Here is a 12,439-nt window from a genome sequence, read left to right as displayed (position 1 = left end):
AAACAATTTCTCTTGCATTCCCAGTACTAAACATTGCTCTTAAGTTCTCAGTAAAACTAATTAGATAGTTTGCTTGTTGTACTGAACTATGTATATAAATTCCTTAGGGAAAAAAAAAGTGAAATGTGAAACTGTTCTAACAAAACTATTCTTCTATATGTTTCTAGCGATCTATCAGTTTCCGTAGTGACAGTCGCCCAGATCTGTTCAGTCCACGACCATGGTCTCGAAATATGCCTCCTGCTAACACAAAGCGGAGAGACAGCAAACTATGGAGTGAGACCTTTGATGTTTGTGTCAATCACATGCTTACATCTAAAGAAATCAAGCGTCAAGAGGTATAATTTTTTTTTTACCGTAAATTTCGTGTTCAAAAGTCATCTTGAAAGCATGGAGTTGAGGAATGCTAGGAGGCATCAAGATAACACTTGAAGCTTTCCTGAAATTAAACAGAACCCTGGTCTTTATAATTCAAGCTATATTAGATGAATGTATTCTTTTTTAAAATCAGTTCATCATATATCCTTAATATATTGTACTGTGATTGCGTGTGCTGTATGACATTTTCTGTAGTGATGGATGATATTTTGATGTTTCATTTTGTTGTTCAGGTAATGATAGATCAGCATTTCAGGAACAGGTATTCATAAAGTGATATGTACATGCGGAAATGCACAATCATTTCCCTTGGTGGAAAAAGTGTCTTTGAGGAAGTTTTTGGTGCTAGAAAGATGAAATATGGATCAAAAGATGTTTCTTCCAAAGCAAAAAAAAAAAAAAGAGTATGTCAGTGGTTTAATGTGTTGTATGTGATAAATTCTGAATAGTTCGTGTTACTCTTAGTTGATGACAGAGCTTCTGTGGAATCAAGAATATATTTTTTTCTAAATAAATTTCTATCAGTATCAACAACATTTATAACAGTCTTTCTGAGAATACTGCATGGACTAAGCCATAAATCAAACAACAGTAACATCAAGCATTTCTTGTGCAGGTTTTAACATTACATTCATGGGAATGTATGGGAATTCATGGGAAGTAACATTTTAAATTGTGAACTTCAGAGGCAGCTTATTAAAAAATAAACTGCAGAAACTGTTTGCATAGCATTACAGTCATTACTGTTTGTGGGCAGAAGCCAGGACACTTCATAGAGCCCAAAGAAATGAGCTGTATTCCGGGAAGTTTTGCGTGAGGGTTCAGCTTTGTATTGGTTCTGACACTACATGCCTCAACAGAATGTCTGAACCGCTTCCGTGCGTGTGCCACAGGTAACTCACACTTGGGCAAGGCTTCTGCGTATGCGTATTACCAAGCTCGGAGAATCCGCACTAGCCGAAGATGTTCTTCCATGATTTACACACGTTGAAAGCCTTAACTGTAAAGTTAGTAATTCTAACTAAAGTGTGTTAGCTTTTACTACACCCAAATTTAGAATGAAATCATACAATAAGTAAATAACAATGGTATTTTGGTAAGCTGGTGTATTGGGGGGGGGGGTGATTTTTAATCTGCCAGCTTTAAAGTCTCAAATCTGCTTCAAGAGAAGTAACTGACGTCAGCTGACACTTCAGTAGGACTCAGCCTTCATAACAAAAAAATAAACATGTACCAAAATAAGCACTCGTTACCAAACAAATGTTTTAAAGATCTGTCTTTTACTTGCTAGCTAACCTGGAACTTTTACCACCGCATGTGTTAAATCGGAACACAACAAACTCCTATGTAAATACTTGTATGAACAGGTAAGGTATAGCCGAGTCAAAATGCCACACTGAGGAGAGCTCCCCCACCTAGAAATACACCAGTTTGAAAAAAGTTAATTCTGTGGTTATTTCAGATAAGCATTTTATCAACAATCAGATATAACTGTTTAAAAAAAATACTGCACATGATTCTGTAGGAATAAAACCTCACCTTATTTCTGCAATTAGATTTAGCAGAGAATTTCTGCTTTGTGGTGTTAAGACAGCTGTTCAGAGTAGAGTGAGTATAAATTAAATAAAGATATGTTTTAATATTTGTGTCTCTTTTTACAGGCTATCTTTGAACTTTCCCAGGGAGAAGAAGACTTGATAGAAGATCTGAAGTTAGCAAAAAAGGTATGTTTCTTATTAAAAAAACCCAAACAAAAACCCCACAACAAACAGTATTCATTGGCTCATACCACTTTTAAAATAATCCTTGCTTTTTGTAATCGCTAAGACAGTAAGAAGGGAAGAAGACTAAAATATATTTCTATTTTCCCATTCTTTCTGAAACACTTAAATGCACTGCTTTATTTTTTTAATTTAATATTAAATGGTAGTTTAAGATATAGTTATGAAACTTAAAAATATTCTCAGCAATCGTTCTGTTTTTACTTACCAGGGAGCTTTACACGCTCGCACTAATTTTTCAACTACCAATGATAAATTAGTTACAGAGCTGCCCTTTTTTTCTTTTCAGGCTTATCATGACCCAATGCTTAAACTTTCCATAATGACAGAGCAAGAGCTGAACCAAATTTTTGGAACGCTGGACTCTCTAATTCCTCTACATGAAGGTAAAACTCAAATAGTCTCTGTGTTACTATTGCACGTAGATTTATAGTCATCTGGTTCATTAAGTGAAGTTTCTCTTTTTTTTTTTTTTTAATCATGATCAGATCTTCTTAGGCGACTTCAAGAAGTCAGGAAACCTGATGGATCAACAGAACATGTTGGCCATATCCTTGTGGGCTGGGTAAGGCAGAGTTTTTAATCAGTTTTGGGACATGGCTGGAGCTGCAACATAGTTTTTATCAGACAATTTCCTTTCCATATCTAGCATAACATGTCAAAAATGTTTTCTTAAAGTATTTTTAAAAAGTAAGGCAACTATTTAGAGACATATCGGAATATTTTTCTCTTTTCAGGGATTTTTCCATTAAAAGATTTAGACTAGGATGTTGTTTTTAAAACTTTTGCTATTCAGGAGATGAGCAGTATTTAATATGCTTTAAATAAAAATCAAGAGTCAGACCAGAGTTTGATGTAGATCACTTAAGAACCTGCCCACATTTGTATTCTGGTTTCCTAGGGAAATGAAGCTTGAACAGTCACTTTGTGTAAGGGCACCCTACAGCTATTTCTGAACTTTGGTCTGTTCCAGTCAAGGTAACAGGTAGTTGTTAGTGTTGTCAAAGGTACTAATTTTCTAGAAGCTTGTAAAAATAAGGCAGGCAGGGATACGAGAGAGATGCTGTTACTGCCCCACAAAAGATGGTAAGTTCACTTTCACTAGCATCCAAAAACATAAAACACTGAAAACAGTTTTTGTTACTTTTGTTGATTGCTCATTATATTAAATTATTCAAATATATATTAAAATTGCTCATTATATTAAAAAGGAGCTGTTTTTTAAAGTATTATAGATATGTGAAAAGTTTACTTCTAAGTATATGCATGTGATGAAATTTAGCAGAAAAAAGGGCTTGAAATTTTTTAAGGGATTGGGAAATAACACATTTAACAGCTCTCTGTGAAACTGTGATTTAAAGAATCAGTTACCATTATTTGAGTGAGCGGAGGTTATCTTTATCCAGCAGCACTGGGTGTGTGGGGGATTGCTCCACCAAAGTCATGCACACCGAGGGGATTTTTCAGTCCCCTCTTTATACAAGCAACTCATACCTATTCATTAACTTTCCGGGAAATCGTTTACATATTCATTACAATTCCAGGAACTCATTTACATATCTCACTAAACTAGTGACCATGATTTAAGTCCTTGTCTTTGCCACGTTGTATAAACGACAGGAACTTAGGACCAGATGGCCTTTTTAAAGATGACAAATCCAAGGACCTAGCAATTAGTACATCCATCGTGTTAGCAATAAGGGTCCTTGGACATTTCCCAACTTTTAGATAAACATAAGTACATCATCCTATAGATAAGTGGTACATCATTCATCATTCATTCCCCCCTTTTCTAGTAACTTTTGCAAATTCTTTTGCAACTACAAAAAAATCATTATGCCTTATGATCATTCTTTGACAGCACCAAACAAAACATTGAAGTAATACACATATTATTCCTAAAACTATTACAATAAATGTTACAAAAAACCCATGCTTTAACCATTCCAAATTAGGTAACTATGAAGACAGTTTGTCCTATATAGCTTTAAAACTCCATGATAAATCGTCTTTAGTAATTTCATGAGGATCTGCACCTTGTTCCATATCTTATGGATGTCTGTTTAATCATTCCATCCATCAGATTGGGAACAAGTATTTTGCCCTGGGTTTCCAGGACATGCTCCTCCTGTCTTGTTTGAGCTTTCCAATGACAGTTATTATCACTTTTCATAACTATTGTGGTGGTTAAGTTTAATATTTGTAAATCAAATTTGGGACCCAACTCATTTGTTTAATTATCAAATAGGCAATATCCTCCACCATCGTTTGGCTTTTTCCAAAAGTCTGGACAGGTAGGCCATTTGTCATCGAGATAATTCCAGTTCTGAGAGGCCACCCCATACAGGGGTGTTAGCAAGCCTCCTTTAGGAAGAAGCACGTATCCAGCATTCCTTAGCTTTCGTAGCATTAACAATGATTTGCAACGTTTGAAGACGGGTATTGTTTACTCATGTTTCAGTTTCTAATATCTCTACAACAGTTACAATTAAGACCAGAATAACTTTACACAAACGTCCCTCATCCTTTTTGACAGTCCATTGTGTCTCCGGAGATTTCTTTATGATCTAAAGAACCGTAGTTTCATGGGTCCTGCCAGGGTGACGGCCCATGATTTCTCTCTCAGGAGCCGCCTTTATCCGAGAATAGTGAATCCAGGCTGGTTGTTCTCTTATCTTGATGGCGGTGAAGGTTGTCAGCAGCACCTGACAGGGTTCTTCCCATTTTTCTTCCAAAGGTTTCCCCGAAAAAGTCTTTATATACACATAGTCACCAGATTTAAAGGAATGGACTGGTTGATCCAACTCTCTGGCCCTTGTTAATACTTGTTTATTTATAACTTTTAATTGTCCCTGGAGGGTCTTCACATATTCACACAATTATCTCTCCCCTAACTGCCTTAAATCTTTTCCAGCAAATTGTAACTGGTACGGTCTCCCATATAATATTTCAAAAGGGCTCAAATTCTCCTTTGTTCTCGGTTTAGTTCGTATTCTTAATAATGCCAAGGGAAGATATTGTGGCCAAGTTAGATTTGTCTCTTGTCCTATTTTCACTATCTGTTGTTTAATTAAACGGTTTATTTTTTCCACTTGCCCACTTGCTTGAGGCCTATAAGGAGTGCGTAATTGCCAATCTATCCCTAATACTGTATTCACCACTTGTTGTATTATTTTGGCACAAAAGTGTGAGCCTCTATCAGAAGAGATTGTTGTCGGACCCCCAAAGCGGGGAACAATCTCATTTAACAATCCTTTCTTTACCTCTCTTGTTTTATTTGTTCCATAAGGGAAAGTTTCTGGCCAACCTGAAAACATACCAGTCATAAGGGGAGGTACCGATATTTATTAGTTTTCTTGGGAGTTCGGAAAAATCAACTTGCCACTGTTGTCCTGGATAATTTCCTCTACTAATGTTCCCTAGTTTTATTCTATTTGCTACATTGGGATTATTACGTAAACACACTTCACATTGCTGAGTCACCTGTTTTACTACAGTATATAAGTTTCGCCCTATCAATTTCTGATTTAGACTTTCATATAATGTATCGGCTCCCCAATGAGTCTTAATTATGTACTGTTAGGGCTGTGGTCCATATTAAATTGGATGGTACCACTATACAGCCATCTGCCAAATAAGCCCACTTATTTAATTTTATTTTACCATTCATGTCCTGAATTAGCTTTAGGTCTTCTTTAGAATAGTTTGGCTCCTGATCTGTACTTAGAGTTTGGATTTTATCGTCTGGTATTAATTCCTCCTTTCCCACCTCCTCTGCTACTCGTCTGGCCTCATGGTCGGCCAGGCGGTTTCCAATTTCCAAATCAGTCCCTCAATGGGTCATCTTATGTTCTTCCTTCCTGGATGACCCTCTTATTACGGAGGGGGACATTCCTCACATCAAGGTCTGGCATGGCACACGTTCCCACCGCTCAACACCTACTGGGTTGCAGCCAACAGCAGAGCTCAAAATTCTTCTTGGTGGCAAACACAGAGGCCAACCCAGTCTTGCCCTTGACTATGGTTGGAGGCACCTGACCAACCTTATTCCTTGTACTTCGTTGTCAATGCAGAGTTTCATCTGCGCATCCCATAACAAGTCACTGTCATGGCAAAACACACAGATTTACATTAGTAGAGCTACTACAGAGTGTGTTTTATCTCAGTTTTTATGCCAATATCCCCCACAGCCCTGCTGACCAAGGGATATTGTTTTACCTGAACCGGGCAGGCCTCCTGCTTATCATTTTTACTGTAACAGGTAAAGCATTTTTCGCCTTACCTGGAATTTATTTCCAGATATACCTGGTTAAAGATTTCTTTTACTTCAGGGAGGTCCTCTTTTCCACTTTTCCGTTGAATTAAAGATAAGCTCAAGACTTCAATTTACTTGATCATTTTTAACTTTTAGTTTCATTTCTCCTTCTTTAAACGTCTAGATGTTCTAATAAATCTCATCCCAACAAAGATTTTGGTGAATTTGGCATTCTTACGTACTTTAAAGGTTTCAGGATGTTTTCCTGGTGGCCAGCAGCTCCCACAACTGTAACAAATTCTTTTCACTGAAGTTTTAACACCAAATAACTTGTTTCTGTATTCACTAAAAATTCCACCTCATTTTTCCTAGTCCCTAGTTCACCAGAACCCCTTGCTGGTTCTTTAGCTTAGGGCAATCTCGCTTCCAGTGCCCACTTTCCCTACAATATGTACATTGATCCGATCCCATAGGAGAGGGATTCACTCTTTCACCTCTGCCTGACATTGCTCCTCTGTCTCTGCCTCGACTCCTCTACCAGCTCTTCTTGTCTTACCTTCTGTACACGTTCCCTGTTCCTTCTATCAACTTTTCTACATCACAATTACCTAGTAACAATCAACTTGAACCTTTATCTAGTCCTAGTACATCATCCTGATAAGTCTTTCACAACCAACTTTCAAACATCTAAATTTCCCCATCAAAGATTCACCTTTATTCTCTTCAGACCCACTGCCTGCCCTAAAGGGGCCCCCACCGGTCCTGTTGTGCTGCAAACGCTCCAGCAATTGGGGTGACATTGTCAGGTCCTTCTGCTCAATGGTCAGCAACAGCAACACCCTCCTCCTCACCATGGGAAGGACTGGAGCAGGAGATGCTCTTCCTGCTCTGCAGGTTACACAAGCCTGCCTCTGCAACAGCACTTCTGTTTTAACTCTTTCATACCCTGAATGCAAATCTGCTACTTGTTGCTTTACATCTGTGTTCTTACCTATCAGCCTTCGCAGGCAAACAGCAAACACCCTGCCATGTGTCCAGCCGCACCTTCGCGCGGGTACGGGGGTTTGTACAAACTCACCCCAATACTTTAACACTTTCACAGGGTCTTTGACTCTCCACACCCTGCTTTAGGTTTTACATACATTAGTGCAAGTTTTTATCTTATAATGTGCTTCATTCTGGTTGCTCCACAGAAGAAACCACAACCTGAGCTCTTTTTTTTTTTTCCACAAAAATTTCAACAAGAACATCTTTCTAGTTTAGGTCTCAGTTTTTCCCTATCCTTTTCTGGAGCTGACGTACGGAATTAGACTCTATAACTCGAAAGTTATAAAGTAGGTATGTTTATTGCGCGCAGATGCACGGGGGATCGCTCCTCCACAAGCGTGCATACCCGAAGTGACGAACCATCTCACATTTATACAATAAAACAAATGAATATTCAATTAACGCCTATACATATTCGTTACCTAAACCCGCTTACTCTCGCTTCGTATGTTAATTAGCCTATCAGTCCTTTGCCTGGAATGTGGTGGTCTTGCAGGTTTGTAGGTTGTCATGTTCTTGTGACCATCCAATCTTCTCCAGCAAGGAGACTTAGCACTCCCTCCCTCTAGATAGCATTGGAATATCTCTCATCCTTTTCTCATTCTTTTTTAAAATAGCCCCTTTGTTAGAGGAAGAAGGGCAGGCGTCTCCTCAAAACTGTAGGCGTCTCCTCAAGGCTGTGTGCCTATGTGACCAGACACCGCACCCATGACCAGTCACCATACCCACATTCCTTGAGCAGACATATACAATCACAATCGATGTCCATTGTCCCCATTTCACACTATTTCTCCATATCAGAGCCATAATCAAAGATCAGGTGGTGTTAATCCCGCACTCCTCCTGTCACACAAACATATCTGCACACATTACTTCATCCCACTTTTGTTCTCTACAAAGAAAGAGCATAAGCTGTAAAATTGCGTTGTAATATAAGACTTCCTTCGAGGGGCCATCTTTCACCATCACCTAATGTATACGAAGGCCACCAATTCTGACAATATTTTAAAAATGTCTTTTTGTTCAAATTTCCACTGGGAATTCCGCCAAATTCTTTCCAATGCTTCCAAATACATCCCAAGGGTGTTTCGGTATTTATTTCTTGGCTCGGTCTGCCCCCCCATCTTCCTAATAAGTCTGGTATTTGTCTACAATGTATTAGTTATTACTGGAGGCACCATACTTGTCTCAGAACACACACCACAGTTCAAGACCTATTTAGCCTTATTTCTTGGTCTCATTATTTTTCTTCTTATTATTATTTTTGCGAGGAGATAATACGTCTTAGACACTTGCCACCCTTTGTTCGAGTATACAGATAGCACCTACAACACTAAGGGCAGAGGTTAATTCGTGCTTTTTCCAAATGATGTTAGTTCTAATGTTTTGTCCACAGTCTCCTGCTCTAATTTCTAATTATGCATCCAGCACTTCATAAATTGATTTTTCAATCGCTCTGTCTGTCTCTGGCCGGCCCCTCGCGGGGAACACAGACATGCAGATCGGGACTCCCCACTCGCTTCGCAGTGACACCACGTCTCACACACGTCACACTCTCCGGGCAGCCCTCAGTCACACAGGCAGTATGTTACACGGTACCCTGCACTTACTTACAGCTCTAGGAACGCTGACAGTTCGCATTATCACACAAAGTACACATTTCAGTGAACAATTGCCAAAAAACAGATTCTAATTTTTTTCTGGCCTTAAGCAGAGTGTTAAGTTTTCAGCTATTTGCCTAGAATTACCAGAATATTTTTTTTTTCAACATACATTTCATAACTCCAATTTTGAACATGTAACAAGACAACACATAGAACAAACAAGACACAGAGCGCTATTTCAGTTGTTATATTCTAGGAATTCCTCAAATCTTAAGACAACCTAAAGGGAGTTTTTAGCTTCCCAAATCTTAAGACAATCAAATAGGGCTATTACCCTTTTCAGAAGGTGTCCCTTCTTCTCAACCCTGCGAGATGGCATCCCGACTTTCGTCTTATGGGGTAAAACCAAATCTTAAGACAATCAAATATTCAAAACAAAGAATAAATATAAATACCTTTTATGTTGTGCAGAAGTCCTTGTCCACCTGTGTGAGAAGCCGAGGGGTAGGGGAGTCTTGCTGACAGAAGATGCAGTCGGGGGCCCTGAGGGTCCCCAGGCCCCTGGATTCCAGCACTGGTGGAGAGTTCTCCTGGCTGGCTCGCCAAATTGATGCCAAAACAGCACTGAGTAACTGCTCAGACGCTAATTTTGTCTTTAAGCAGCAACCCCCACCATATACTTAATAATTCTTTACACTATATGCACTTTAAAACATATAGAGGTTCACATTCACCTCTCGGATGTTCAAGACAATAACCACATACCAACATTTATATTACCTCAATATCGGAACGAATACCAGAACAGAATCAGATGTATACCTGCGGTGCTAGCTGCCCGGCATACACCATCCTGCATAAGCATACAATGATCTTATGTCTTATGGACAGCTTTACAGATGAACCCGTCCCAGAACAGAAATATCTGAAACAGTACTGTTCAAAATATAATATTAATATAATATTTGAATAAAGATAGTACCTTTGCTCCGCAAGATGGAGTCCTGGTCTACTCCTGCAGTGATCCAGATTAGACGAGGAGCCCCTCCGGGAAAATCCCCGGGGGTACCCTAGGGAGTCCCCACTCTCAATGGGTCCTGCAGCCGAGCAGAGGAGGACCCACCTGGGTTGCCAAATTGATTTAAAGAATCAGTCACCAATATTTGAGTGAGCGGAGGTTATCTTTATTCGGTGGTGCTGGGTGCATGACTTCGGTGGAGCGATCCCCCATGCACCCAGCACTGCCAAATAAAGATAACCTCCGCTCACTCAAATATTGGTGACTGATTCTTTAAAGCAATTGGCCTCCTGTAAACAAGAGAAACATGATCACGCTGCTACATAATGCAAATAGTTAATGATATACTTGTGTCAAAAATTTTATCTGTTTTTATTTGCATAAAATATTTTTAAATATAATGTTTTCTGGTTGGTTTGAACACCAATGAACTTCTTTTGGTGCAAATATGTCCAAATCAAATTTCCTGCGTTGGAAGTTTTTACATATAATTGTTTGGTTCTAGCAGATTTTGTAAATGGATATATTGTTCTAATCAACATTACAAGCTATTTTTTTCAGATTTAAGGCACAGTTTTGTCATCTTAATTTGGCCAGGGTTCTTGAGGGCAGTACAGAAGTTTGACTATAGAAGTTTGCTTATCTAAAAAAGGCCAGGTTTGGGAGTACTCATTCCTAGGCTTTTATTTCCATTCATAATTGAAATCAGTCTTCTGTGTTTAACTCATGTCTGCACAAAGTAGTGTTCAGTTTAAACTTACGAATATTTTTAATGCTTTGAATAATACTGGAGATCTCTAGGATCTAAGAGATGAGCTAGTGCTTCTAAATCATTTAAATGATGAACAAGGTGGTCAGAGGACCCTTGTAACCCTTTTATATGCTGGAAACATTAACATCAATAAATTGTAGGTAAGTTCAGCTAAAAGATTCTCAGCATGAGTTCCGACATCCTGAATCACTTGCAACTTTTGGAGTAGCAAACTGTGCTTTATTTCAGCTGCAGAATAGTCTGTTTCTTTCCCCAGCTTCCATGCCTAAACTCCTACGATAGCTACTGCAGCAATCAAGTAGCAGCCAAAGCTTTACTGGATCACAAGAAACAAGATCACAGAGTGCAAGATTTCCTACAGCGTTGCTTAGAGTCTCCTTTTAGTCGCAAACTGGACCTTTGGAATTTCCTTGACATCCCAAGAAGCCGTTTGGTGAAATACCCACTACTACTCAGAGAAATTTTGAGACACACACCGAATGATCATCCAGATCAGCAGCATCTGGAAGAAGCTGTGAGTTACTGTTGGTTTGGGGTTTTTTTTAGATCATAGCACTTGTAACTTATTAATTGGTTAAGGGATACTACATAAAATATGGAAATACTAATACTTACACGAACAGCCGAAACTGCTACGTGAAATATCTAGCCCTGCTCCCCCAATTAAATCTGATTTCAGTAGCAAAGTGATACCAAAAAAAGGGGGGAAGGGATGGGAGGTGTTTTCTACAGCTCTTGTCTGATCCTTGTCCGTTTTGTGTTTACTTTTCAGTGTCATTTTCCATTCTAATCTAAGTTGGGTAATGTGGAGATTTCAGGTTTTAGACATATAGATTAGTTTTATTCCCTGGCTTGAGCATAACCTCTGAATCTTAATTACCATCTGCCGGAATTTGTCCTCATTCTGTTTTTTTATTTGGTGTTGTGCTTTCTGAGGTAAAACCAAAGCTTTAAAAACTTCTTTATTAATAGAAAGGGACCAATTCCAAAAGGTTTCTAAGATTTCTGTTCTTTCCTATATACATACATACATACATATATATATATATATATACACACACACACACACACATATATATATGAAATCCAATCATATGTGGACACATGCAAATGTGTATCTGGGAGTAAATGAGGTTACTGCAGTGGATTTGTTTGAAAGAGACTTTTAAATGAAGAAATATCATCAGTATCCTACTACTTTTGAGTAGTATTTAAAAATAAGCAAATTTCATTAATAATTTGAGGACAAAATTTATGATTTGTCTAGATTTGAATATTTTGTACATTTATTTGATGAAAAATAACACTCCTGCATATTTTGGAAAGTGCATGTTCCAAAACACATGTATCTGACGACTTTGTCCTGCTATTCTTTCCCCAAATCCCATGCCCAGCTCAAACTCTCTGTTGTAAAATTGGACAACGGTGGTTTAAATTCCCCCTTGTGCATGTTCTCTTAAACCCAAACAAAAATCATAAATATCTCAAAGAATTCTTCTGTTTGCTGCTAAGGCTTGCTTTTCTACATATACAAATGCTTTCTTCCAGTACTTGCATTTGGTAATAAAATATATTTTATTATTG

The 12,439-nt window shown here is 38.4% G+C and overlaps 1 protein-coding gene across 3 annotated transcripts in view; it reads left to right on the top strand.

Annotated features, from left to right (window-relative positions):
• ARHGEF3 (Rho guanine nucleotide exchange factor 3) overlaps nucleotides 1–12,439 on the top strand; it is a 137,882-nt gene that overhangs the window by 118,093 nt on the left and 7,350 nt on the right. For all 3 annotated transcript variants that reach the window (XM_037386216.1, XM_037386218.1, XM_037386217.1), the window contains 5 exons: nucleotides 168–338; nucleotides 2,040–2,102; nucleotides 2,449–2,545; nucleotides 2,648–2,724; nucleotides 11,112–11,369. In XM_037386216.1, the coding sequence (XP_037242113.1) occupies nucleotides 168–338; nucleotides 2,040–2,102; nucleotides 2,449–2,545; nucleotides 2,648–2,724; nucleotides 11,112–11,369 (666 nt within the window). The remainder of the gene's footprint in view (nucleotides 1–167; nucleotides 339–2,039; nucleotides 2,103–2,448; nucleotides 2,546–2,647; nucleotides 2,725–11,111; nucleotides 11,370–12,439) is intronic.

Source organism: Falco rusticolus, chromosome 4 (assembly GCF_015220075.1).
Source record: "Falco rusticolus isolate bFalRus1 chromosome 4, bFalRus1.pri, whole genome shotgun sequence".
Classification (NCBI taxonomy): domain Eukaryota; kingdom Metazoa; phylum Chordata; class Aves; order Falconiformes; family Falconidae; genus Falco; species Falco rusticolus.
Note: the sequence above shows the minus strand (reverse complement) of the source record. Positions and strands in the feature narration are given on the sequence as shown.